At 41.0% G+C, this 24,785-nt stretch overlaps 1 protein-coding gene across 1 annotated transcript; it reads left to right on the top strand.

The window, feature by feature from the left end:
- Positions 1–12: 12 nt before the first annotated feature.
- On the top strand, positions 13–23,360 carry SPTSSA (serine palmitoyltransferase small subunit A). Its single transcript, XM_080807420.1, has 2 exons — positions 13–192; positions 22,210–23,360. The coding sequence occupies exons 1-2, from the start codon at positions 90–92 to the stop codon at positions 22,311–22,313; spliced, it is 207 nt and encodes a 68-aa protein (XP_080663546.1). The 5' UTR covers positions 13–89; the 3' UTR covers positions 22,314–23,360.
- Positions 23,361–24,785: the final 1,425 nt, after the last annotated feature.

Here is a 24,785-nt window from a genome sequence, read left to right as displayed (position 1 = left end):
GGCCTCGCGGCCGGGGGCTGGAGGACGCTAACCGGAGGCCGGCGGGCCAGACTGACGCTCGGCCTCAACGAGAGAGGCGTGCGGAGGGCATGGCGCTGGCGCGGGCCTGGAAGCAAATGTCCTGGTTCTACTACCAGTATCTGCTGGTCACGGCGCTCTACATGCTGGAGCCCTGGGAGCGGACTGTGTTCAGTATCCTGCCCAGGCCGCGCGCGCGGGGGCCGGGGTTGGCGAGCGGGCGCCCGGGCCGCATCTTCCCGGGCCCAGGCGCCAGGGGGTGCGGGGTGGAGGCTGGGGGGGCGGAGGGCGGAGAGGCGGCTCTGCGGGGACGGCGCGCGCGCGGACTCGCCTCTTCGCTGCGGGCACGCGGGGCGGAGGTCTAGGGCGGGGGGCGGCGCTCCCGCGGTTGGGGAGGGTCGGGGGCTAGAACTCTTGAGATCCGAGGGGGCTTGTGGGTGGCTTGAGCGGAAGTGGAGGCGGCTTTATTATTGGAGGAAATCCCCCAGGGCGATGTCTATCCAGGATTGTCCTCGCCTGCACTTCGGCCGCGCCTGCCTTTGGTTTAGTCCCCTGGTCTTTGGGAGGCAGGGACCATGTAAGTGGAGCAAATCGTTCTCGGCTGGGACGCCTTTGACCTTTAACTGTCCCCGAGTTAGCTGACTTTGGTCCTAATGAGAATGCTAACCAGTGTTTACCAGACTCTTAATCATGTGAGCTTGTGTTTGTGCCACCCCGTACAGTTTTTGAAAACACTTTGTTGTACCTTTTTGGTTTTCGGGTTGGGGAGTTTAAAGAGTGTGTTTTATTCATTAAGTAGCTGTTTTCACAGTCCATAGTAGTCGAGCCAATAAAGGAATTTGTGGTTAATTGTAGATAGTGTTTGAAACTGTATTTTCATAGATAGCTGAGAGATACTTGTTAATGATATTGAAGGTTCACTGTGAGCCCAGCAACTGTGCAAAGCTCTTTGCCTGTATCTTAACTCATCTAACTTTATAACAACCTCACTTAATACGCAAGATTGTGAAAAGGCTTTCTGAAGTCTGCGATATTTGTATCATTTGTCAGTGTTGACATCCCTTGATACTATTCTTGCAGAATACATATTAATAATGAGCTATAACTTTCTTCTTCCTTTTTTTTAAAATTGGGGGGCCGATATGGAACATTTCACATAACATGTCTACTTCATACAGGGTCCCCCATTTTCGTTAAATTGAAGTATAGTTAACACAGTGTTAACTTTAGTTTTAGGTATACAACAGTGATTTGACAACGCTGTATGTTACACGGCTTCCTTTTCAGTGCGGTTTAGTTCGGAGTAGCTTCAGAACAGCTTTGTAAATGCATTATTGTATTTAGGTGGAGTGACTGAGATGATTTCATTCCAAGCATTAGTAAGTGTGTTTATTTGTATTGAACTAGCATAAGATTGTACTCAAAGATGTCTTTTGTTTCAACACTTTGGAGGAATCTTAAGCTGCTTACAAGGAAATGTATCATCTTACTTGTTTCCAAAGCTTTCCAGAACTTAAGAACCATAATTCGTACTTTGGATGTAAAGTCTCACTGTAAAGTATGTTCTGATTTCCTGCACCATTTATTTGTAGTTGCAGTTCTATAGGTTAGAGCTCATGAAATTATCTTTCTAAAATGTATACTAAAATATAGAAGCACATGCTTCACGACTCATTTAAAATCATCTTTTTTTTTTAAGGGGGGGCAGAGGGAGAGAGAATCTTTTTTTTTTTTTTAACGATTTTATTTATTTCTTAGAGAACACAAAGGGAGAGTGAGAGGGAGAAACAGACTCCCCGTTGGTCAGAGATCCTGATGTAGGACTTGATCCCAGGACTCTAAGATCATGACCTGAGCTGAAGAGCAGACACTTTAGTCGATTGAGCCACCCAGGCGCCTGAGAGAGAAAATTTTAAGCAGGCTAGATGCCCAGCTCGGATCCTAAGTAGGGGCTCAGTCTGAGGAACCTGAGATCGTGACCTGAGCTGAAATAAGGGGTTGGACGCTTAACTGACCGAGCCACCCAGGTGTGCCATCTTTTTTCCTTTGTATTTATTTCTTTATTTTTAAAGATTTTTATTTGTCAGAGCGTGAGCGAACACAAGCAAGAGGAATGACAGGCGAATGGAGAAGCAGGCTTCCTGCTGAGCAAGGAGCCTGATGTGGGACTCCATGGCAGGATCCTGGGATCATGACCTGAGCTGAAGGCAGCTGCTTGACAAATTGAGCCACTCAGGTGTCCCTTTTTTTTTCTTAAAAAAAAAAAAAAAACAACAGACAACACTTATTTACTTAAGTAATCTCTACACCCAATGTGAGGTTCACATTTATTTACTTAAGTAATCTCTACACCCACTGTGGGGTTCAAACTCACAACCCGGTGATCAAGAGCCACATGCTTTCCCAACTGAGCCAGCCAGGTGTCCCTCAGTTAAAATCATCTTGAAAGTGAATTTAAACAATGTTGCACTAAATTGACACTTTTTAAAAAAAGATTTTATTTATTTATTTGGCAGAGAGAGATCACAAGTAGGCAGAGAGGAGGCAGAGAGAGGGGGAAGCAGGCTCCCCACTGAGCAGAGAGCCCGAGGCAGGACTTGATCCCAGTACCCTGGGATCATGACATGAGCAGAAAGCAGAGGCTTTAACCCACTGAGCCACCCAGGTGCCCCTAAATTGACACTTTTTAAGTCAGAAGTTGAATGTAGAGCCCACTGCTAGAGTTTATTGAATCTTTTACACTGTAAAGCTTTTGTCTGCATGTGGATACATGCTATAGTGTCAGTGGTATTAAGGTTTTTCTGTATTACATAGTAATAGTAACAGTGTCCTATAAATAACCTAGATGATGAATTTTGGGGGGATGGAGGAATAAATTATGAACTGAAATGTAGTGCGTCTGTAGATTTTTCCTTTTGAAGCTTTTTTTTTTTTTAAAAGATTTTATTTATTTATTTGACAGAGATCACAAGTAGGCAGAGAGGCAGGCAGAGAGAGGGGGAAGCAGGCTCCCCGCTGAGCAGAGAGCCCGATACGGGCTCGTTCCCAGGACCCCGACATCCTGACCTGAGCCGAAAGCAGAGGCTTAACCCACTGAGCCACCCAGGTGCCCCTGTTTTGAAGCTTTTGACTTCTCATTGGTTTATGTGACCAAGTGATTTCAGTTTTTAAGAAACTAGTGAGAACTGCAACCAACAAGCATTGGGTCCTGTAGAAGTCTGTGGTTTTAAACCAAGGATTTAAAAAAACAACAACAAACCAAAACAAAACTTACTTCAAAGCTCACATGATTGAATTAATCCAAGGTAGAAATGTAATGCTTTTGACATAAGCCAATCTTAATTTACTATCAGCTGTTTTGTTATTCTAACTCAACTTCTAGAATTAAAGTCAGGCATTTAATTATTGTATAGTTTAGAACATCGATTGGAGATGAGTCTGCATTCTAGGCTGGAGGAAGGGGCTGAGTGAGAAAGTGGATTTCCCCCCACTCAGGAGCTTTAATCACTGTGAATTAGTTTGAGTTTCATAAATTCATTAGTAATTAGTAAGCTTCACATAGAACGATTTTGTGGCTAGTTAAATGGTTTTGGAAAGAGACATACTTTCTTAAATATTCCATTGAAAACGGTTGTCACTGCTAGCAACCTAAGATTTCATGTAAGAGAAATTTGTCTGGCGGTCTGAGAAATGGCCTCTGAGTTGGAAGGTCCTAAGAGAGGGGGCACCTGGGTGGCTCAGTCATTAAGCATCTGCCTTCGGCTCAGGTCATGATCCCGGGGTCCTGGGATTGAGCCCTGCGTTGGGCTCCCTGCTCAGTGGGAAGCCTGCTTCTCCCTCTCTCACTCTCCCTGCTTGTGTTCCCTCTCTCAATGTGTCTCTATCTCTGTCAAATAAATAAACAAAATCTTGAAAAAGAAAAAGAAGGTACTAAGAAAAAGACTCTTGAAAAAGGTAATTGCATTAGTTTACATGTTGCTGCTATAATTCCTTTTTTTTTTTTTTGAAGATTTTATTTATTTATTTGACAGAGATCACAAGTAGGCAGAGAGGCAGGCAGAGAGAGAGGAAGGGAAGCAGGCTCCCTACTGAACAGAGAGCCCGAGGCGGGGCTCAATCCCAGGACCCTGGGATCATGACCTGAGCCGAAGGCAGAAGCTTTAACCCACTGAGCCACCCAGGCGCCCCACTGCTATAATTCCTTTAATAAATTGAAGTTGTCCCTGTTTTCAGGAACACTGACTGATACCTCACTATTAACTACTTCTGCACATTTTCTAGGGGCATCTGAACATCTGAATTTGCTTCTCTGTTTCCCAAATCAAATAGCTAGAAGTTAATTAACAGTTGTTATAAATTGAAAGGTCAATCCCAGTTGAATATGAGGGTTTTTGAAATTATCTAAGGGAATTGTGAGTCACCAAAAATAATTTTCAGTATGTTTTTAAGGAAATGCATCTGTGTCAGGTCAGGCACACCATAAATGGTTCTTGAAACAGTAAGATTTAAAAATCTGTTTTGTAAATCCTTCCATGCTAGGGCCTATATCCTAAATTTCTCTCTTATCATCTGCTTTCTGTTACTACATTTGAAATGATACATTAGCTTTTGCTTTGTCAGCCTGTATTTGAACTTTTTCCATGTGCAGACTTGGTTTCTACTGTGCAGGAAAAGGGGATATGACACCTGATTAAAACAGAAGCTAACAATAAAGTGAATCCAGTAAGTGCAGGGTAGTATTACAATGACTGCTACAGCAGACCTGTGCAGACTGAAGTCCATTGAGCTCTTACTCCAGAGTAGAAGGTTTAACATGTTTCTAAAACCCCCTTTCCCTACGGGCAGCCATCAGTGGGAAAGAAGACCAGGTTTTGTAACAGAGACAGGTTTTGTAACTAGTGAGACACTCCCTGTAGTGCCTCACTGAATCACATTGTAACCATGCTGTTGAGGAGAGGTGTGGAAAATTTAAAAATACCTTGTTAAAATTATTTGAAGCCTAAATAAAAGTTATTTAGCCTTTTAAAAAAAAAATTATTCTGTCGTCACTGAGCTATATTTGCAGTCTTTCTATGGCTTCTTATGTTTCCATGACATTTTATACTCTTATTTTAAGCAAAATGTGGGCAGTTTTTTGGTTTGTGTTAGGAATTAGATTCCCCCGAAAGTTAGTCTGTGTTTCTTTGTTTCTTCAAGGAAATAAAACAATTTATTATTATTATTTTTTTTTGAGAGCATGTGCACGTGTGCGCGCGCGCACACACACACACACACACACACACACACCATTTGGGGATGGTGTAGGGACAGAGGCTGAGAGAGGGAGAATCTCAAGCTCATACTGGAACCCCACATAGGGCTTGATCCCGGGACCCCAGGGTCATGACCTGAGCTGAAGTTAGACGGTTAAGCAACTGAGCTACCCAGGCACCCCAGGAAAAAAATTTTTTTTTAAATCTCAGTGCTGGACACATAGTGCTTGAGGAACATTTGTTTGTATATTGATTTGTCATTTTGAAGGAATTGCAGAAATATTTGGCAATGGTAGAAGAGACCTGATTTTTTTTTTTTTTTTTTAAAGATTTTATTTATTTATTTGACAGACAGATCACAAGCAGACAGAGAGGCAGGCAGAGAGAGAAGGGAGGAAGCAGGCTCCCCGCTGAGCAGAGAGCCCGATGCGGGGCTCGATCCCAGGACGCCGGGATCACGACCTGAGCCGAAGGCAGCGGCTTTAACCCACTGAGCCACCCAGGCGCCCCGAAGAGACCTGATTTTAAACCACTTTTAGGGTAGCTTTGGAATTTGGCTGTTTCTGATGAACAGAAATCAGTTCTTAGAATTCAGATTTTTAAAAGGAAGAAAATGCTATAGATTGAAAGAACTTCTTTGATTTGTTTTAACAGAGATTAACAAAATTTGCATTGTTATGTCTATTCATTTGTACAGTATGTTTGCTGAATTCTGCATTTCACAAGTATTAGGTACTTCCTAATCGCCAGATACTATTCTAGATAGTGGGGGTATGACTGAACAAAACAGATAACATTATTTATTCTAGTGCCACTAGATAAATAGGTAAAAAAAATGTAGACTGTTATTAGATTGTTACAGCTGTTACAGAGAAAAATAAACCAGAAGAGGATAGGAAGTAAGGAAGAGCCAGTGTTTTTCAATTTTAGCTAGAGTGGTCAGGAAGGGCATTTGGAATCATCAGGGAGAGAATTCCAGGGGAGTGAGCATTCTAGGCAGAAGGGACAGTAAATATGAATGTCCCAAAGCATGTCTGCCCAGCATGTCTGTCCTGTTTCACAGATGGCCCTCTGGCCAGTGTGATGGGGGTAGAGTGAAGGAGGGTGTCAGGAGAGGAGGTCAGATCCTGTAGGATCTCCTAGACATTGGATTCAGAGTTCAGGAGGTAGAGGAGGTGCTCATATCTTTTGAGTAGAGTCACTCAAATCCAGTAAGAATTTTCTCATTGGTATTTTAATATTTAATAAACTAGGAAAATAAGCCACAAAAACATACATTTCTCCATGAGACTTGAAGCTCTTTTCATTTTGAATGGAAAAAAAAAAACAAAACATCCTGGAACAGGTTTTTATTTTTATTTTTAACATACTGAGTTCTATAACAGGTTTTCAAGAAGATGGACTTAAAGGATTTCAGGATGGATTTGAAATCCAAAGATGGATTTCAAGGAAATTAGAGCCAGACTTTAGGGGAAATTGGGATTTATACACATTCTCAGCTGGATCCAACCTTGGGTCATTGCAGTAGAGTGAGCTGGGCAGAAAGTGCCTTGGAACAGAGGGCAGGGAGAACACAGGGCCCGGGAGTGCTCAGAGAACTTGCAGGGAGGTATTTGAGTGATTTGTTTTCTGTGCCCCTAAATGGGAAGAAGGTGTGGACTGGGGTGCAGAGGTGTGCTGGGACGATGAGTACACCAGGCTGACTGGTTGGAAGAGGGATTCTTTAAGGCAGAAGAGGTGTGAAATAAAGTTGAAAAAGCAGGTTAGGGCCATTTATTAATTCACCAGGTACTTCTGTGAGCTTACCTGGTACCAGATGCTGACTTAGGTCATCTGAGGTACTTTGAGATACACTGAGCAGATGAGACAAAGATCCTTGTCCTTGTGGAACTTTTCTAATTGAATTGTATAATATGCTAGGTGGTAAGCATTATGGAAAACAGGAAAGTAGGTCAGTGCACATTTCTTACCCCACTGACCTACTTTCTGGTTTCCATAATGCTGTTTTTAAAGAGGCTATCGGGAGAGGCTTCGTTGAGAAGGGATATTTGAATAAAACATAAAGGAAGTGATGGGGATAGCAGGGTAGAAATCTGAGGGAAGAGCATAGCTGGTGGAGGGAACAGTCAGTGCAAAGTGCCAGAGTCCAGAGCCTGGCTGGCATGTGTGAAGGCCACCATTGAGGCAGATGTGGCTGGAGTTGGGTGAGAGCAGTAGGTGATGAGGTCAGAGTCAGTGCAGATCCTGGAGGATTTTTTTTTTTTTTTTAAGATTTTATTTATTTGAGGGAGGGAAGGGGTGAGAGAGAGCAAGAGTGAGAGAGCGCATGGGCGCATGGGGGGGCAGGGGGCAGAGGGAGAGGGGCAGAGAGAGAGGGAAGAAGACTCTTCCACTGAGCTGGGAGTCTGATTTGGGGCTCTGTGCCAGGACCCTGAGTTCATGACCTGAGCTGAAGGCAGACACTTAACTGGCTGAGCCACGCAGGTGCCCCTTGGCTTTTAATCATAGTTGAAAAGGGTGCCCTTTAAAGGTTTTGAGAGAGAAGTGATCTAATCTGATTTTAAGTTTGAAAACAAGTACTTTGGCCATAGGGTTTGGGGTAGATTAAGGGTGGTGAGAGGAAGTAAAGGTAGGTATTTTGGATTGAGTTAGGCTTTGCATGATAGTGAAAAAAAGAGCATTACAAAATTCATGGTGTATGCTATTTCAGTAGCAGCTAAGTTAATCTGTTTTCTTAGATTTTTGCCATATCCTCAAGTGCTTATAGCTAGGATTGAGAATTTTTCTTTGCATCTCAATATACTAAAATATTTGGGAGTTTAGAGAATATAAATTCTTAAATTGTAAATAAAAATATACATCCTCATGGTTCAAAACTCAAAAGGCACCAAAAAGGTAGATGTTAAAAGTCTTCTTCCCACCCCAGCCACGCCAGACAATCAGTGTCACCAGTTTCTTGTGTATCTCTCCTGAAATACCTATGAACACCTGGAAAATGCTCTTCATCCGTGTTTAATAGTGCCTGGTTTGGTGAAGTCAGAGTTCTTATAAGCCAGTAGAGAGGTGATTGAGGAATATATTTGGCCATGCCACTTCTGAAGGTCTTAATAATTGAGTATCTCTTTCTGCGTATTTCCTACATAAAATATTTTTGTAAATAAACACAACAAACAAAACAAAATTGACTAAGAAAAACCATATATTTTGGCCAGGGTACCTTTAGATCACTTTCTCTGTCTTCGGCAGAGCTTCCTCTGAGCTGTTCAGTAGAAGGAATGACCATAAAACCCCCAATTCACCAGAGTCTTCTACTGGAACTTTCTTCTTAATCAGTGCCTCTTGAAGAAGACGTTTGTATGTACAGAATTCTTGGCACTTTAGAGTTCCAGTAAAAATCAGCATGCGGTTTGATGGGAAATTCTTAACATCAGAGAAAGTTACTTCTAGAAAAATATTGTTAGCAACTCAGTTTAACGCCTTTTGGTAAGATTTATCAAGGTATTTTCAAACAAAATGTGATTTCAGAATAACAGAAAGAACCTGAACATTGCCTTCAAACTTAAGGAAAAAAAAAAAAAGAATTTCTTCTCAGTAATCTTCAGTGTTTTCTGTTTCATGCCACTTCCTTTTGAACTTCCTTTTGTAGAAATGAATGCAGTCTCTGTAACAAGGAAGGGCTGGAGAGTAAGTGTAACTGGGAAATTAATAACTTGCAAGCCTCCACCCCAGAGGCATTCAGACTTTTTGTTTGTGTAACCCCTACAAGCACAAAAACCATGTTGCACTGGATATGATCTTGTTCATTTAAGTTAACGTCAGAAATATTTCGTAGTAAATTTAGACAGTTGGAAAGGATTTCATTCCTGGCTTTTCTTATGTGCATTTTATTGTATATTTTTGTTAAAACCTTAAACCTCTTTTTTTTTTCTTGTACAATTCATAGAAAAGGTTCATCACATAATCTAATTGGCAAAAAGCCAACCCTCATCATGAAGCCAAAGAGGCAAAATCAACCTTAATTTCTCTCAGAAAAAGCTCGGTGCCATTTTTCTGCTCAAAAAATTGTTACCTAAACACTTTAACTCCTGTCTCCTCCTCTTTTTTTGTTTTAAATTTATGACTTGATTTGACAGTCAGTGGTTGGTTCTCATCTGTATTGACTATAGATTTTTCTGAGTGGTGAGAGGTGCATAGACAAACACTGTATTAAGCTTGTTGGTGAATCTTCATTCTCATTATGTTTCCAGGACAACCACACATGGGTACACTGTGGGACATCTCTCCCTCCCTTGACTCAGACAGCTTTGTGGAGCCTGATGTAGGTGTGCACATCTGGAGTTCCCATCTTCTTCATGGCAAATTTCCAGATTTTTTTTTTTTTTTTTTTTTGAGTGCCTGAAGGGCACACTTCTCGAAGCCCACTGTTCATGGGTGCACTTGTAACTGTTGACAGTGTGTTCTCTGGTCACAACCTCACTGATGGCAGAGAAGCCCTTCTTCTCGCCATCCTTTTTTGTAGGAGTCATTCTTTCAGGCCCAGGCTGGAAAGGTGTCTCACTTCTGAATTCAGATTATCAGATGGATAGATAGGTGAGGCTTGTAGCTGTGCCAGGAGTTTGTTGCCTACATGCAATAAAGTACAACTCAAGTTAGTTATTATTCCTTTGTTTGCTGTCCCAGAAGTTATTTTATACCCCTGGGGAAGTGCATGATTGTAAGATTCAGGAAGTAAAGTGGGAGGAGAAATGAAGTTGTAAGGGGTATGGGAAGGAGAACTAGCAGGTCATCATAATCGTCAGATCGGTTTTAGGAGAGAGTACAGTGGCCACTGAAGATCTGTAAACCCTTCCCCTTATCCCATCCGAACTTTCTGGAAAGTCGTCTTTGTCTGTCTGAGGCTTCTGGGTTTTAGTTCAAAGCCAGCTGCTCTAGCCTGTTTTACCCTGCCTCCATGTTTGGTTGGCTAAGGGAAAATGCTAGAATATCCCTTATCTATACTCCTTAGGGTATTATAATTTCTTCTTCAGTAGCTTTCAGGAAGGGTGGAAGGTGAATAAAACTATAACACGAGAACTGAGTGGTCTGTACCAGCATGGGCAGGGCAAGTCGCAGGAGGCTGGCCGTGAGGACAGAATATACGGAGATGCTCTGCAGTGTTTCAGCATATGGTACCAGTGAGTTGTCAGCAGAGGTGACTGTGGCTCATATATATGTGTATATATATATATTTTTTAAAATTTTTTAAGATTTTATTTATTTATTTGACAGAGATCACAAGTAGGCAGAGAGGCAAGCAGAGAGAGAGGAGGAAGCAGGCTCCCAGCTGAGCAGAGAGCCTGATGTGGGACTCGATCCCAGGACCCTTGATCATGACCTGAGCTGAAGGCAGAGGCTTAACCCACTGAGCCACCCAAGCGCCCCTATATATTTGTTTTTTAAGTAAACTTGAGACCCAGTGGGCTTGAACTTGCGACTCAGATCAAGTCACATGCTCTACAGACTGAGCCATCCAGGGGTCCCTTCCACTGTGTACATTCTTAAAGACTTTGTGACCCACCTCACCCCCTCGGCTTTGAGTATTGTAACATTTGTGGTACATAGGAGCAAAAATAGATACTTTGGCTTCAAAAAAAAAAAAAAAAAAAGAGAGAAAGAAAACCAAACCAAACTCCCACGTTCAGAGTCAATAATTAAAACTATATGTTCCAGAAGATCTACTTAATAGAGCATATATTCTTTTCATAAATTGGAATGCTTAAAAAATAATAGTTGTGAAATGATAGATATTATTTATGATCAGTAGCTGTGAAGCGTAGAATTACTACTAAAACAAGACTTCTGGCCATCATGTGTTCCTGAAAAATCCCCAAATAATAGGGTTTATGGGAAAAGAGCACTAGGGCAGACTCCTCAAAGTCAAGGCAACTTAGTCATCAAGCACTAACTGAAATAATAATTGGCATCTTGGGGGATAACTTGGATAGCCCAGGCAGGCGGGCTGGAGGTGCCTCAGGGGACAGGATTGACTGGAAAGGCTTCTGGAGTGCTGATGGGGTGGTCTGCCACTGAGGAGGTCAGGAGGCCTGTGGCCTGCCCTCGCTGAGAGCTGTGCTGGACCGAAGGTGTGCCTTTCTGGAGAGGGAGCCTGGAAGGCAGATGCTGACTTTTAATTTTCTTTCTTCCTTTTTTAAAAATATTTTATTTATTTATTTGACAGACAGAGGTCACGAGTAGGCAGAGAGGCAGGCAGAGAGAGAGAGAGGGGAAAGCAGGCTCCCCACCGAGCATAGAGCCCACCTCGGGGCTCGATCCCAGGACCCTGAGATCAAGACCTGAGCTGAAGGCAGAGACTTAACACACTGAGCCACCCAAGATAGATCTCAAAGAATTCCTGCCTGTGCAGCAACTGAACTAAAGGATGTTTCCTGAAGAAAGTTCTAATTCTTCTCCCCACTAATCTGGCTCCCCTAATTAATGGAAAGTCCCATGGGAAACAGTGCAGCTCCTGTGCTCTACTGGTCAGGTGTGAGCTAGCCGGTGTTCCAAAATGTATTAACAACCGAACAGATTATATTTCCCCCTTGACCCTGGGACTTCAAATCTGCATGAAATTAACAGACGCTTTATTTATAAAGGTACACAGTCATACGTAGCCTTTCTGGGCTCAGAACTGAAAACCATTTCCAGGACTGGTTCAGAATTGAACATGATCATGACTGGTTTCAGCAGCATGCTTTTTTTGTTTGTTTAGTTTTTAAAGAGTTTGTCATCAAGTTTTAGTTTCTAAAATGAGTTTCTATACTTCGGTGTAATCAACGCACAACAGAAAGGTCAGGGAATGTATTTTACGTGCTAAATACTAACTTCTGATGCTCATGTGATGTCCTTTAATATGACCCACAGATATCAAATTGGCTAACATACATAGACTGTAACAGTATCAGTATCTTCCACTTGCTTTCATTTTAAGACAATTAGAAAAGTATCAAGAGATAGTTGATATGTTTGGTAACAATACACTTTCTTAACACTTCTCTTGGTGATGATCTCCAGTTTTTTTTTTTTAATAAATTTTTAATTTTGATTCGAGTATAGTTAACATACAGAGTTAGTTTCAGGTATGTGATATAGTGATTCAATAATTCTGTACATTACTCAGTGTTCATCATGATAAATGTACTCTTTTTTTTTTTTTAAGATTTTGTTTATTTATTTATTGAGAGAGAGTGAGAGTAGCGGGTTGGGGAGAGGGAGAGAGAATCCCAGGCAGATTCTGCTCTGAGTGTGGAGCGCGACTCGGGGCTTGATCTCATGACCCTGAGACCAAGACCCAAGCTGAAACCAAACTGGCCAACTGACTGAGCCACCCAGGTGCCCTGATAAATGTACTCTTTAATCCCCTCACCTGTTTCACCCATCTCCCCAACCCACCTCCCTTCTGGTAAGTATCAGTTTGCTCTCTATAGTTAAGAGTTTGTTTCTTGGTTTGTTTCTCTCCCCTTTTTTGTTTCTCTCCTTTGCTCATTTGGTTTCTTAAATTCCACATATGAGTGAAATCGTATAGTATTTTTTTATCTGATTGGCTTATTTCACTTATTGTTAATGCTCTCTAGGTCTGTCTGTATTGCAAGTGTTAAGATTTCATTCTTTTTTAATGGCTGAATAATCCTGTGTGTGTGTGTGTGTGTGTGTGTGTGTGTGTGTACACATACATACATACACACGCACACACATACCCATGTTGTTTTTATCTGTTCATCTGCTGATGGACACTTGGGCTTCTTCCATAATTTGGCCATTGTAGATAATGCTGCAGTAAGTATAGGGGTGCATGTATCCCTTTGAATTAGTGTTTTTGTATTTTTTGGGTAAATTCCCAGTAGTGCATTTGCTGTATCATAGGGTAGTTCCATTTTTAACTTTTTGAGGAATCTCCATACTGTCTTCCACAGTGGCTGTATCAGTTTGCATTCCCACCAATAGTGCACAAGGATTCCTGTTATCTCCATATCCTCGCCAACACTTGTTGTTTCTGATTTTAGCCATTCTGACAGGTGTGAGGTGATATCTCATTATAATTTTGATTTGCATTTCCCTGATGATGAGTGATGCTGAGCATCTTCTTATGTGTCTGTTGGCCAGCTGTGTGTCTTCTTTGGAGAAATGTCTGTTCATGTCTTCTGCCCATTTTAAAATTGGGTTATTTGTTTTTGGGGTGTTGAATTGTGTAAGATGATCCCCAGTTTTTTGAGGTCAAGGGAGAAAAAACCCATAGTAATCAGGAATATTTCCTTTTTAGAGCTTTATTCAGTAGTTGACAATTGTTTTCACTTAGGGTTTTTAATGCTTTTCACAAAACAGCCTATAATAATACATTTTATAAAATGATTTTTCTTTTTTTATTAAGATGGTTCCTTAAAATAAATTAGATTTGTCAGAACTTTGGAGTATTTCTAAGGATAAAAGTAGCATTCAGAATCGACTTTATAAAAGCAAGTTGACTAATAGAAGATTGGATTGTTTTAAGTGACATTTTAGCTTTGTTTTTTGAGTGAACAGTGCAATCAGAGACTTAAAGCTTCAAAATTACTTAGATTAGTGAAGAGGTGTTAAGTCACACCTGCTGGAACAAAGGTCTTTGGCTATTTCCCAATGAGAAACTACTTTGGTTTCTCTAAAATCCTGTGAATAGGTTACTAAGGTAGGTGGTGATAGTGCATTACTGGTTGGGACAGAAAGTGTTAGTTACTGTCATCTTGCTTCTGATGTATTGTACTTAATCTTTAAAGCATTTCCTCTCTTTGTTATCAGGATTTTTTTTTTTTTTTTTTCAAGTTGCGGGGAAAAGGGTTGGGGATGGCCCTTGTATGGGCAAAAGAAATCGTTATTTTTTCCTATCAGAGTCTGGAAACTTACCAGCTCATGATTAGTTGGGGATCCCTGTTAAAGAAATAGCAAACAAAATACAGATATATGGTTTCACATTTGCTTTTAAATTCATTTGCTTTTAGGGGCGCCTGGGTGGCTCAGTGGGTTAAAGCCCCTGCATTCGGCTCAGGTCATGATCCCAGGGTCCTGGGATCAAGCCCTGCATTGGTCTCTCTGCTCAGCAGGGAGCTACTTCCCCCCTCTCTCTCTGCCTGCCTCTCTGCCTACTTGTGATCTCTGTCAAATAAATAAATAAAATCTTAAAAGAAATCTTTAAATTCATTTGCTTTTAAATCCACGGAACCTGTAAAATATTTATGTTATATCCAGGTTCAAAGTAACATCTGATTGTTCATTCAGTCCTTGAACAAACATTTATCTTCAGTGCCTGCACATATCGTGGCACATTATCTGCTTAGTTCTTGAATGATTTATGAGGTACCTGCTTTATCTAGCTGCGTCCTGCCCCTGGAAGCAAAGGAGCAGCCGAGCCAAGGCGCGCTCACTCCTAAGCACTTCGAATTCAGTGGTAGAGACTGTTACAAGGACACACAAAATTTTTTTTTTTTTTTTAGTCTTTGAGGTTTTGTTTTTGTTATACTCTTGATTTCACTAACTTTATTCTATACTTCTCAAATCATGTAGCCCCCTCTAGAATGCCGTCCTGGTTAATTTGTGCACAGCTGCTGATGTATGTATTATTTGCAGACAACCATAAGAGTTTGATAGATAGATTACACTATCATTTTGTGTATTACCTTCCAGCATATGTGTGTTATGAAATATTGATTGTTTACATTTTTCTCTGTGTGAGAAACAGAAGATTACATTAAGGGTGATTACGAGGTGGTGCCTAAGTTCCCTCTCGATGTGGGTGGGATCTGAAAATATTAATGCAGGAAGTAGCCTCATCTTATGGAGAAGAAACTTGGTTCCAGGGGGGTCGTGATATCCCAGAATTGTACTGTAAATTAATAACAGTCAGTCATAGGGTGACCTTGGGTGATTCCCAGACATTGTCTAAGTCATGATGTTAAATGCCTGAGCACGAGAACAATGGTTTTAATAAGGATTATATTGTCTTTTTTGCCAAATGGATTTGATTCATAATTCTCACATTGGCCCTGAAAGGGAGGTGATGTGTGTCCTTATTTTATAGACAAGGAGACTGGTGATCAGAGAGTTTTTGACATAGTCAGGGAGTGGCAGAGTCACAGCTCAAACCGAGGTTTCCTCCAGGGCGGGGCTGTTTCCAGTACCCATTTCTTGGATTTCACAGTGTGTGAAGGATACTTTAAACTGTGAGAGGTGTGTTAAAGAATGCAGTGGTTTGAGAAATCCATTCAAGTACCAGATAAAATTATAGGTAGTCTATGCTCTAAATGGTAGAGCTCACAAACAGAGCTATATAAATAGCTCTGTTTGTGAGAACACTTCTCAGGATGAACCTTGCAAACATCACAATAAAGCCAGTGCCTATGAGTGTCAATAAAACTACATTTTAAGTGGTGTCAAGCATAATATTAAGGAATATTCAACTGAGTTGCATGGGAACTATTTAAACTACATTGCTTAAATTGCATTTGTAGAAAGCTACTTTCCTCATGGTCCCGTTATCTACTTACTCTGTGTGAGTGTCATTGTGTGGTTAAGTTGGTTTTAAATATTATGTTTCAGAGCTTTAACATAATTTTTGGGAATAATTTTGACATTTAATTGTACAGAAAATGTACAGTTAGAGGCCTACTTATTTATTGTAATTCTGGAAATAATTAGAAATGGGATCAGAATATATAGAAACCTTTTTTTGGAGAGACATGGGATAAAGTTTAATTTAATAAGTGGCTATGGACAAAGGGTTAGGTTAAATTTGTTTATTAAATACTTTTTTTGAGCAGCTTATAAATTGGGATTTTTTTGCATCTAGGTTCAAGTGACTTTCAGTAATTTTCTGTTTATCTGGCTAGAATCGAGAATTGTTTATTCTGTTTTTGAGAGCTGAGGCTTTCTGTTTATTTCCTAGTAACAAATTAGACCCAGTGATGTCTAGCTCAAATTTTTAAAGGGGGAGAATCCTTCACACGAAACAGTTTTTAGTCTAATACTGTATGTAGTTTCATTGTCCTTTACAGTTCTTACTAAAAAAAAAAAGTTACTGACTATTCAGGCGTACAAAACCTCCATAAAGATAATATAGTGAGTGTGCATATGCTACCAACTGGTGAAAAAAAGCATTACTCATACATTTGAAGCTCCATTTATGCCCCTTCTCAGTCACTTCTCCTTTCTTCCTCTTCCCATTTCACCTCACCAAGTGACCGTCCTGAGTTTAGCATATATAATTATCATTTATTTCCTACTGCTTTTATTCCACATATATATGCATCACAGCATAAGGCTATATAAAGACATGAACTCTAGTACCTTGTGATTTTTTTAAAATAAAGATTTTATTTATTTATCTGAGAGAGCACAAGCAGGGGAAGGGGCAGTGGGAGAGGGAGAAGCAGGCTCCCTGCTGAGTGAGGAGACTGATTCAGGGCTCCATCTCAGGACCCCAAGATCATGACCTGAGTGGAAGGCAGACACTTAACTGACTGAGCCACCCAGGTGCCCCTCTAGTACCTTGGGTTTTAATCAGGCAGATGACCTTTTCAAGTTTGGTAAATTCTTGTTTCACTTGCAAAACATAACTTGATATGCATACAGGAAGAATTTAAAATTTTGGGGGCTCCTGGGTAGTTCAGTTGGTTAAGTGTCTGCCTTTGGTTCAGGTCCTGATCCCAGGGTGTTGGGATCGAGTCCCATAATGGGCTTTCTGCTCAGTGGGGAGCCTGCTTCTCCCTCTCTCTCTGCCTGCCGCTCTACCTGCTTATGTTCTGTCAAATAAATAAATAAAATCTTAAAAAATAAAAAATAAAATTTTGACACTTTAGTGTTCACAAAATAGTAAGTTTCAGATTCTTGTCTTACAGTAAAGTAACCTGTTAAGGTAATTTATACATGTTTCCTAACTGATATATTCTCCATACTAAATTAAAGAATTAGAGTGCCAGAAAGAGTATATAATATAATCATTCAAATGGCTGTTTTTACTAATCACTTCCTAGTTGAGTTGAGTTTGAGCCATTGATTTGAAGATCTTACCATTTCATTTAACTTGGTGTGTACATTTTACTTATTTATTTAGTAGCAGGGGGAGGGGCAAAGGGAGAGGGAGAGCGAGAATCTCCAGCTGACTCCCCACTGAGTACAGAGTCAGACTCCCGCAATTTCTGTGGTCACTGTAAAGGTTTTCATCCTGGTAATGTGTGTGAAATGTGTAGAAATTGCCACAGTGAATCTAGAATCAAATAATGTTTCTTGAGAAATTTCATTATTCATCAAATATTTATTAAGCATGTATTATGTTAGATGTTGGAGATACAAAAAAGAAAGACATTGTTCCTATGCTCAAGAAGTTGATAATCTGGATGAGATAAATGCATAAAAAAGTGGGTAATATCAAGTAATAAGGGCCAAGTTATGTGAATGAAGAGCTTTATGAGCAGTAGGGCCAAGAGGTTGGGGGGTAAGAATGGGAAAAGTAGGAAAGCTAGGGAAGGCCTCGTATGAGAGAGGATAACTAACCATGATCTGAGAATGCCTGGGTTTTATTAGAAGGAATAGGATTTTTCACATATAGGAAGGTATTACGCATAGTGGTTGAGATCACAGATTTTTGGTTTGACGGATTTGGTTGGGAATTGGCTTTATTGCCAACTCTGATTTCAAGACTCAGGATTACTTAAACTTACTGAAGGGTTAAGGCAGTGCTGGGCACACATTGGACGCTCACAAAATGAAAGCTGTGTATACTGCTCTCTTATTCTTACTCATATAATTATTAAACCGTAAGCCAAAGCAGAGCAGTATGAAAATATAAAGCACTGTTTTCTGAGACATCCTATGGCTGTGAGTAGGCTGTGTCTGTCGGGGGAATTATTTGAGTGTTGAAAGTTACAAGGGGAAACGAGTGTAGTAGGTGATGCACTTCGTCTCCACCTCAATGCCCTCCACTAGCCGATGTATTTCTCCCCCGTCCTCTGCTCATCCCTTCTAGCTGTCCACTTCCTCAGAGTCCTGGCATTGGCTAAGGCAGTTGTCTTACCCAGGTGCAGGTTTCTCACTCAGTTCTGCAGCCAGTGATTGACAGATGAAGGGTCGCCTCAAAGCGAAACCAGCATGTGGTATAATTCGTGCTCCAGAGCATCCTGTGGGAGCTGAGCCCCTGAACCGACTTACCTTTTTCTCCCCGCTTAGTTCTGCTCTGCTTACTCCCCTTCTGCTAAAACTCTTGTACAAGAATCCCTGTCCTGATCTCATAGTTTCTGTTGACTTCTGTGGACTCCAACCTGAGGTACTTCGGACTAGATTGGGAAAGTCCTTGGATGTTTGGCTTAGAATTCCAAGTGCTGTCCTATTGCATTGGGAAACCTAATGTATTTTATTTTATTTCATTTATTTTATTTTATTAAGGATTTATTTATTTGACGGAGAGAGAGAGAGATCACAAGTAGGCAGAGAGGCAGGCAGAGAGAGAGGGGGAAGCTCTCTGCTCAGCAGGGAGCCCGATGCAGGGCTCGATCCCAGGACCCTGAGATCATGACCTGAGCTGAAGGCAGAGGCTAAACCCACTGAGCCACCCAGGCGCCGTGTATTTTAAAAGGATCACTTTAGTAAAGAGTGGCGTGGAGTGGAAAGTGAGTAGAGGCCTAAGATGGGAGCTTTGACATAATTAAGGAATGATAAATACCTCACTCATTTATCATTGATTAGGGTAGGGGAACAGGAGATAGAAAAGTTGTTTGTAGGGACTGGGAAGAACTGAGAAGTCTTAGATAATTTGAATCTACGGAGGAGGAATCAGAGAAGTTTCTAGATTGAGTGACTAGGCAAATAGTTCATCAGTAGTTCTATCTACTATTTCAAATAGTTGAAAAAATAAGACTCCTAGAAAGAGGTAGTTTTGGAGAGAGTTAATGAGTTCAGTTTTGACTCTGTTGCATTTAAAGTACCTCAGGAATGTCATAGGTGAAAATGTTCAGGAAGTTGTAGGAAATACTTGTCTGCAATACAGAAGGTGGGTTCAGGTCAACAACATTAGGGTCAAATAAGAGTTAGTTTGTAGGACCCGAGACAAAACATTGGGGATTCCATTTTGTCATTTAGAATGGTTTCAGCTACAAGCATAAAATTTAAAACTCATTTAAGAGTAAAGGGGGTTTATTGGCTTCAGTATCTGAAAACTCAGTGGTGGGTAGATTTCAGGTGTTCAGGTGAAGTTTCTGGCTCCGTTTTCTGTGATTACTTTTGTTCTACCACCTCCATGTGTCAGGTGTGTTTTTTTTTTTTTTTTTTAAAGATTTTATTTATTTATTTGTCAGAGAGAGAACAGAAGCACAGAGAGCTCCAGGCAGAACAGGCAGAGCAGGCAGAGGGAGAAGCAGGTTCCTCGCTGAGCAGGGAGCCCAGTGTGGGACTTGATCCCAGGACCCTGGTATCATGACCTGAGCCATAGGCAGATGCTTAACTGACGGAGCCACCCAGGCGTCAGAAAGTTTTGTTGTTTTTCAAGGGGGGCAAAGTGACTCTGGTGATTCCAGGATTCCATCAGCAAGCTGCATATTCAGAGGGAGAGAGAGAATCTGTGTTCCTTAATTCCTGGTAGGAGTACTAACCTTGGAGCTGGTTGATCAATTTTGAGGAGGTGGCCATTGTTACAAAGAGAAGGGTTTTCTGATTGGTTACAAATCAGCAGGCTGGAGATGGGAGAGCTTAGGCCCATCTAAAGAGCATGACTGTCATACTAGGTGTGTGTGTGGGGTGGAGTGGATGTTTGGGCAAAAGCACAGAATTCACTCTGATTATTTTACGTATGAGGAACAGATAGGGAAAAGAGCCAGTGACATAGGAAAATGGAGAGAGAAATGGGAGGAGAGTCTTAGAGAGGAAGGACTAAAGCTGTCAATTCAGATAGCCATTGGATTTGATGGGTGGCCACTGGTGACCCGAGAACAGTGTCTCTAGCCTGCAGGGGTAGAATTTAGATGGTTGTGTGATAGGCAATGATGTGAAAGCAGTATGGTGTTGTGTGTGTGTGTGTGTGTGTGTGTGTGTGTTTAAAGAAATTAAGGAGTAGGGGCGCCTGGGTGGCTCAGTGGGTTAAAGCCTCTGTCTTCGGCTCGGGTCATGATCCCAGGGTCCTGGGATCGAGCCCCGCGTCGGGCTCTCTGCTCAGCGGGAAGCCTGCTTCTCCCCCTCTCTCTCTCTCTCTCTCTCTGCCTGCCTCTCTGCCTGCTTGTGATCTCTGTCTGTCAAATAAATAAATAAAATCTTTAAAAAAAAAAAAAAGAAATTAAGGAGTAAATAGAAGGTGGTAGTTTTAGAAAGAACTGGATTAAGGGAGGCTAAAAAGTAAATTTAGAAAATGATTATGGGAGACTTTCATCCGTGTTTGGGGGTTGAAGTCAGGTGGCTTCAGTTTGTGCTTTGGCTCTAGAGATAACCCCTTGTAGGGCCCTGGACGAGTCATTCTGTTTTATCAGGCTCGGATGAGTAATTGTCATGACAAACATTTCACAGGAAAGCTATTAGGGTCAAGCGAGATAATATGTGAAAGAGGTTTGTCAACTGAACTGTTATACAAATAATAGTTGGTAGTAAGCACGTTGTTTATTTAAACCCTATCTTTTGGTGAAGGAGTGTCATGCGGTGTGGAACTACTAGTATCTAGAGTTGAAAGGTCTGAAAGACAGGAGTGGGGACGAGAGAGAGAGAGAGAGGATGTGAAGGAATGGATCAATAGAATGTGGTCCCAGTCTAGAGCAGTTATTCCCTTGAACATGGCTACATGCCAGCAAAGCAGAAAGCCCTTAGAGTTTACATGATTTTTGTTAGCAGTATTTTGTGTGGCCCAAGAAGAGGACTCCTTGCTGATTTGCATGTATGCCATTTCCGTTCCTCTGGAACCTGGAGAAAGGAACACAATACAGATGCTTATTGTTGGGCTCCTGGGTGGCTCAGTTGTTAAGTGTATGTGTTCAGCTCAAGTCATGATCCCAGGGTCCTGGGGTCTATCCCTGCGTGGGCTCCCTGCTCAGCGGGAAGCCTGCTTCTCCCTCTCCCACTCCCCCTGCTATATTCCCTCTCTCTCTGTCAAATAAATGAAAAAATCTTTTTTAAAAAATGTTTATTGTTGGGGCGCCTGGGTGGCTCACTGGGTTAAGGCCTCTGCCTTCAGCTCCGGTGGTGGTCCCAGGGTCCTGGGATCGAGCCCTGCGTCTGGCTCTCTGCTCAGCAGGGAGCCTGCTTTCCTCCTTCTCTCTCCCTGCCTCTCTGCCTACTTGTGATTTCTGTCAAATAAATGAATAAAATATTTGAAAAAAAATGTTTATTGTTTAGGCGGTCAGGATGACTTTTATTTGATGTTGCAAAGTTTGTGATAATAATAGTAAATGTTTAATACTAGAGGCACTGTGAATTTATGTGTCATTAGGTACATGATTGATCTTGGCTTAGACTCTAAAAGCCAGTGCGTTTAGCCAAATAGTCTAAATAATTTAAAAATTCTTAGACCATACATTCCTTTTTTTCCCCCATACATTATTGTTGAAGTTGGTAGACCTTTTGAAATCATTAAATATAATTTTATTCTTACATATATCTGTTTCTTAGGTTGAACAGTGTCACTTGCTGTGCTTCGTTTTAAGCTCTCTGTGTTTCAAAGTGTAACAGGGAGAGTAACAAACAGGTACCTGTCCTGGAAGGTGATAGTGAAGGTGAAGTGAGCTACAGAACTTAGAATGGTGCCAGATGTAGTTAATGTTAGTGGCCGTAATGATTAGTTCTTGACATATATTAGAAAGCATTAAGCGAACCGGTACTCCGGCATAAAACAGTTGGAAAGATCGGGGCATTCGCTTTGAAATCAATGGAGAAAAGGTAAGTTGTTTCCTTAACTACAACTCAGATTCCATGCTGGTTTCCATCGTGGGGATGGCCCTGTATACAGGCTACGTCTTCATGCCTCAGCACATCATGGCGATACTGCACTACTTTGAACTTGTACAGTGACCAAGACGTGACCCAAACTGAGCGGCTCTTTGGGGAAGGACCATCCTCTGAAGTTGGAATGAAACCTCATCAGATGTCATAAGAAACTCTACTAGATGTCAACACAACCAATCCTATGAATATAAAGACTAAAATTCATGAGTAGAACAGGAAAATGATCCTGACTCATGTGTTGTGTTCTTTATTTTTAATTTTAAAAGAGGCTCTTGTATAGTAGTTTTTGTCTATTTTAACATTGTAGTCATTTGTACTTTGATATCAGTATTTTCTTAACCTTTGTGACTGTTTCAATATTACCCCGTGAAAGCTTTTCTTAATGTAACTTTGAGTACATTTTAATTGCCTTCTATTTCTAAAACCCAAAGTCATTAGCTGGGCTGTACTGTTCTCGCTCTCGTATGGCACATACATCTGCCTGGATATATTTCTACTCTTGACCAAAGTTTTGTAAGAAATAATACAAGATCCGGGGCAGGGGGATAGGGAGGGAGGATATTTTATCAAGAACTATTTGCAAAAGACTTAACCTGTAAGTTTGAACTCAGGAGTATGGTTTTAGCTATCTAGACTCTACTCTTAACAGCTTTTGCTTTAAAACTACTCAAGTATTTCTTAACAATGAAAAAGAAAGATCTTGCTAAAGTTAAAATAAGGAACATTTCACCTTTTAAATATTCAATTCTTATGTGGACTCGTTTCCAGAAAACTTTGGTGATGATTCTTAATGACAAAAGGTGGTTAAATAGCATTATTATGTAATGCTTATATGCCATAGAGTTTTTAGGAGAAAGTAAATCAGTTGCCTCTGAGGGTTATTGTAAACAATGTACTTCCTTAAATTTAGTTTCCTGATTGTAATGGGTGCTGCAGATGCATTTGCACATTGCAATAAGATGAGATGAATTGTTAAAAACTATAGCAAAAAGAAATGTAAACTTGGTTAAAATCCTTTCACTCTTTGTATTTTTTTTAAAGATTTTTATTCCTTAAATGTAAAATGACTACCTGATTTTTTGATGTAAACTCATTAAATTCAAAGAAAAATCAGCTGATGTAGCAGTGTATTTTTTTCGGCTGTTAAATATTGGTCTAGTATTTAAATTTCTGAGTTGATTGCTGTGGACAGGTAAGCAGTAAGTATATCTTAACATTCTCTCAACGTAAAAGTGTTGCTTGTTAAAAAAAAACTAGACCTGGGGGCGCCTGGGTGGCTCAGTGGGTTAAGCCTCTGCCTTCAGCTGAGGTCGTGATCCCAGGGTCCTGGGATGGAGCCCCACATCAGGCTCTCTGCTCAGCAGGGAGCCTGCTTCCCCCTATCTCTCTGCCTGCCTCTCTGCTTACTTGTGATCTCTGTCTGTCAAATAAATAAAATCTTAAAAAAAAAAAAAGACCTGTTTTAACATGCCTCCCATAATAAGTTTTACTATTTTAAAAAATGTAAGTATTTTTGGCTCTAACTTTTAAGGACTAGCCTTTTGAAGTGTTTTCTAGCCTAGAGGTATGGAGTAATATATAAAAGTTGGGTATTTTCAGAGTCAATTTATATCATTACTGTTAAATACGGATGGTGAGGATAATTTGTAACATTTCGTTTCAGTATTCAAGCAAATTAATGGATATGAGGAATTAACTTCAAATTTGTTCCATTAATGCTCAAATTTGGCTTTGGCCACCGCCCTCCCCCCTCCCATAGAGAACCACTGATAAGTGGCTGTCTAATATCAGAATTTCTGGTGAGTTAAAGGCAGGAAAAGTTGAGACTCAGTAGTTTAGATAGGTACAGATGACTTATCCTAGCCCTCTAAAGACATGGAAATCTTTAATTCATCCTCACTTTTCTCTGAAATCCATCATATTGCTGTTGCATAGCTGGTGATTGAAACACTGGTGATGGAAACACTGGCCTGTGCGATAGAAGAGAAGTTTAGCTTTACAGAGACTCTTGAGAGTCAGAAATAGGAACAGGTCTGTTAAGTAGAAGGCTGTTTAATGAGAGAGAGTCTCCTTCTGGAGCAAAGGACACTATAAAAGACTCGGGTTCTCTATGCTCAGGGTTCCTCCCTGAAATGCCACCCTTTGCATGTATACATATCACCTGGCCTTTCCTTTGATTGTCTTGTTGGAAGTGGGGCTTGGGAACCAGAACAAGACAATGATACTTTGGCTGTTGCTGTGAGTAATAAAGTCCTATGTGTCCAACCCTAGAATCTCAAGTCTCTCTGCCATCACTCACAGAACTGGGCCAGACTAACTTGTTAGCTTGCAAGTAGGGTAAAGTCTCAGCCCCTTCACAGTTCTTGACAGTTTGGGAGATGAGGATGAGAAGCTGACAAAGACATGGTCTCTGGAAGAGGAAGGGTAATGACCCCACAGGCCAGACCCAGGGTGGATCCTCCTCCTTGTGATCTGGTAGTAAATGCTGTTTCCCAAGTATTGGGTGGGTTATGGGAGTAAGGGTCCCCTATTACCTAC

This window comes from Martes martes (assembly GCF_963455335.1).
Source record: "Martes martes genome assembly, chromosome: 7".
NCBI classification, from domain to species: Eukaryota; Metazoa; Chordata; class Mammalia; order Carnivora; family Mustelidae; genus Martes; species Martes martes.
The sequence above is the reverse complement of the archived record's forward strand: the minus strand, read 5'-3'. Positions and strand labels throughout refer to the sequence as shown.

Excerpts from the sequence above, each read along its gene's own strand:
- SPTSSA (XM_080807420.1), top strand. The coding sequence starts at position 90 with ATGGCGCTGGCGCGGGCCTGGAAGCAAATGTCCTGGTTCTACTACCAG. Across the intron at positions 193-22,209 it reads CTGGGAGCGGACTGTGTTCA|ATTCCATGCTGGTTTCCATC; the intron begins GTATCCTGCCCA and ends ACTACAACTCAG.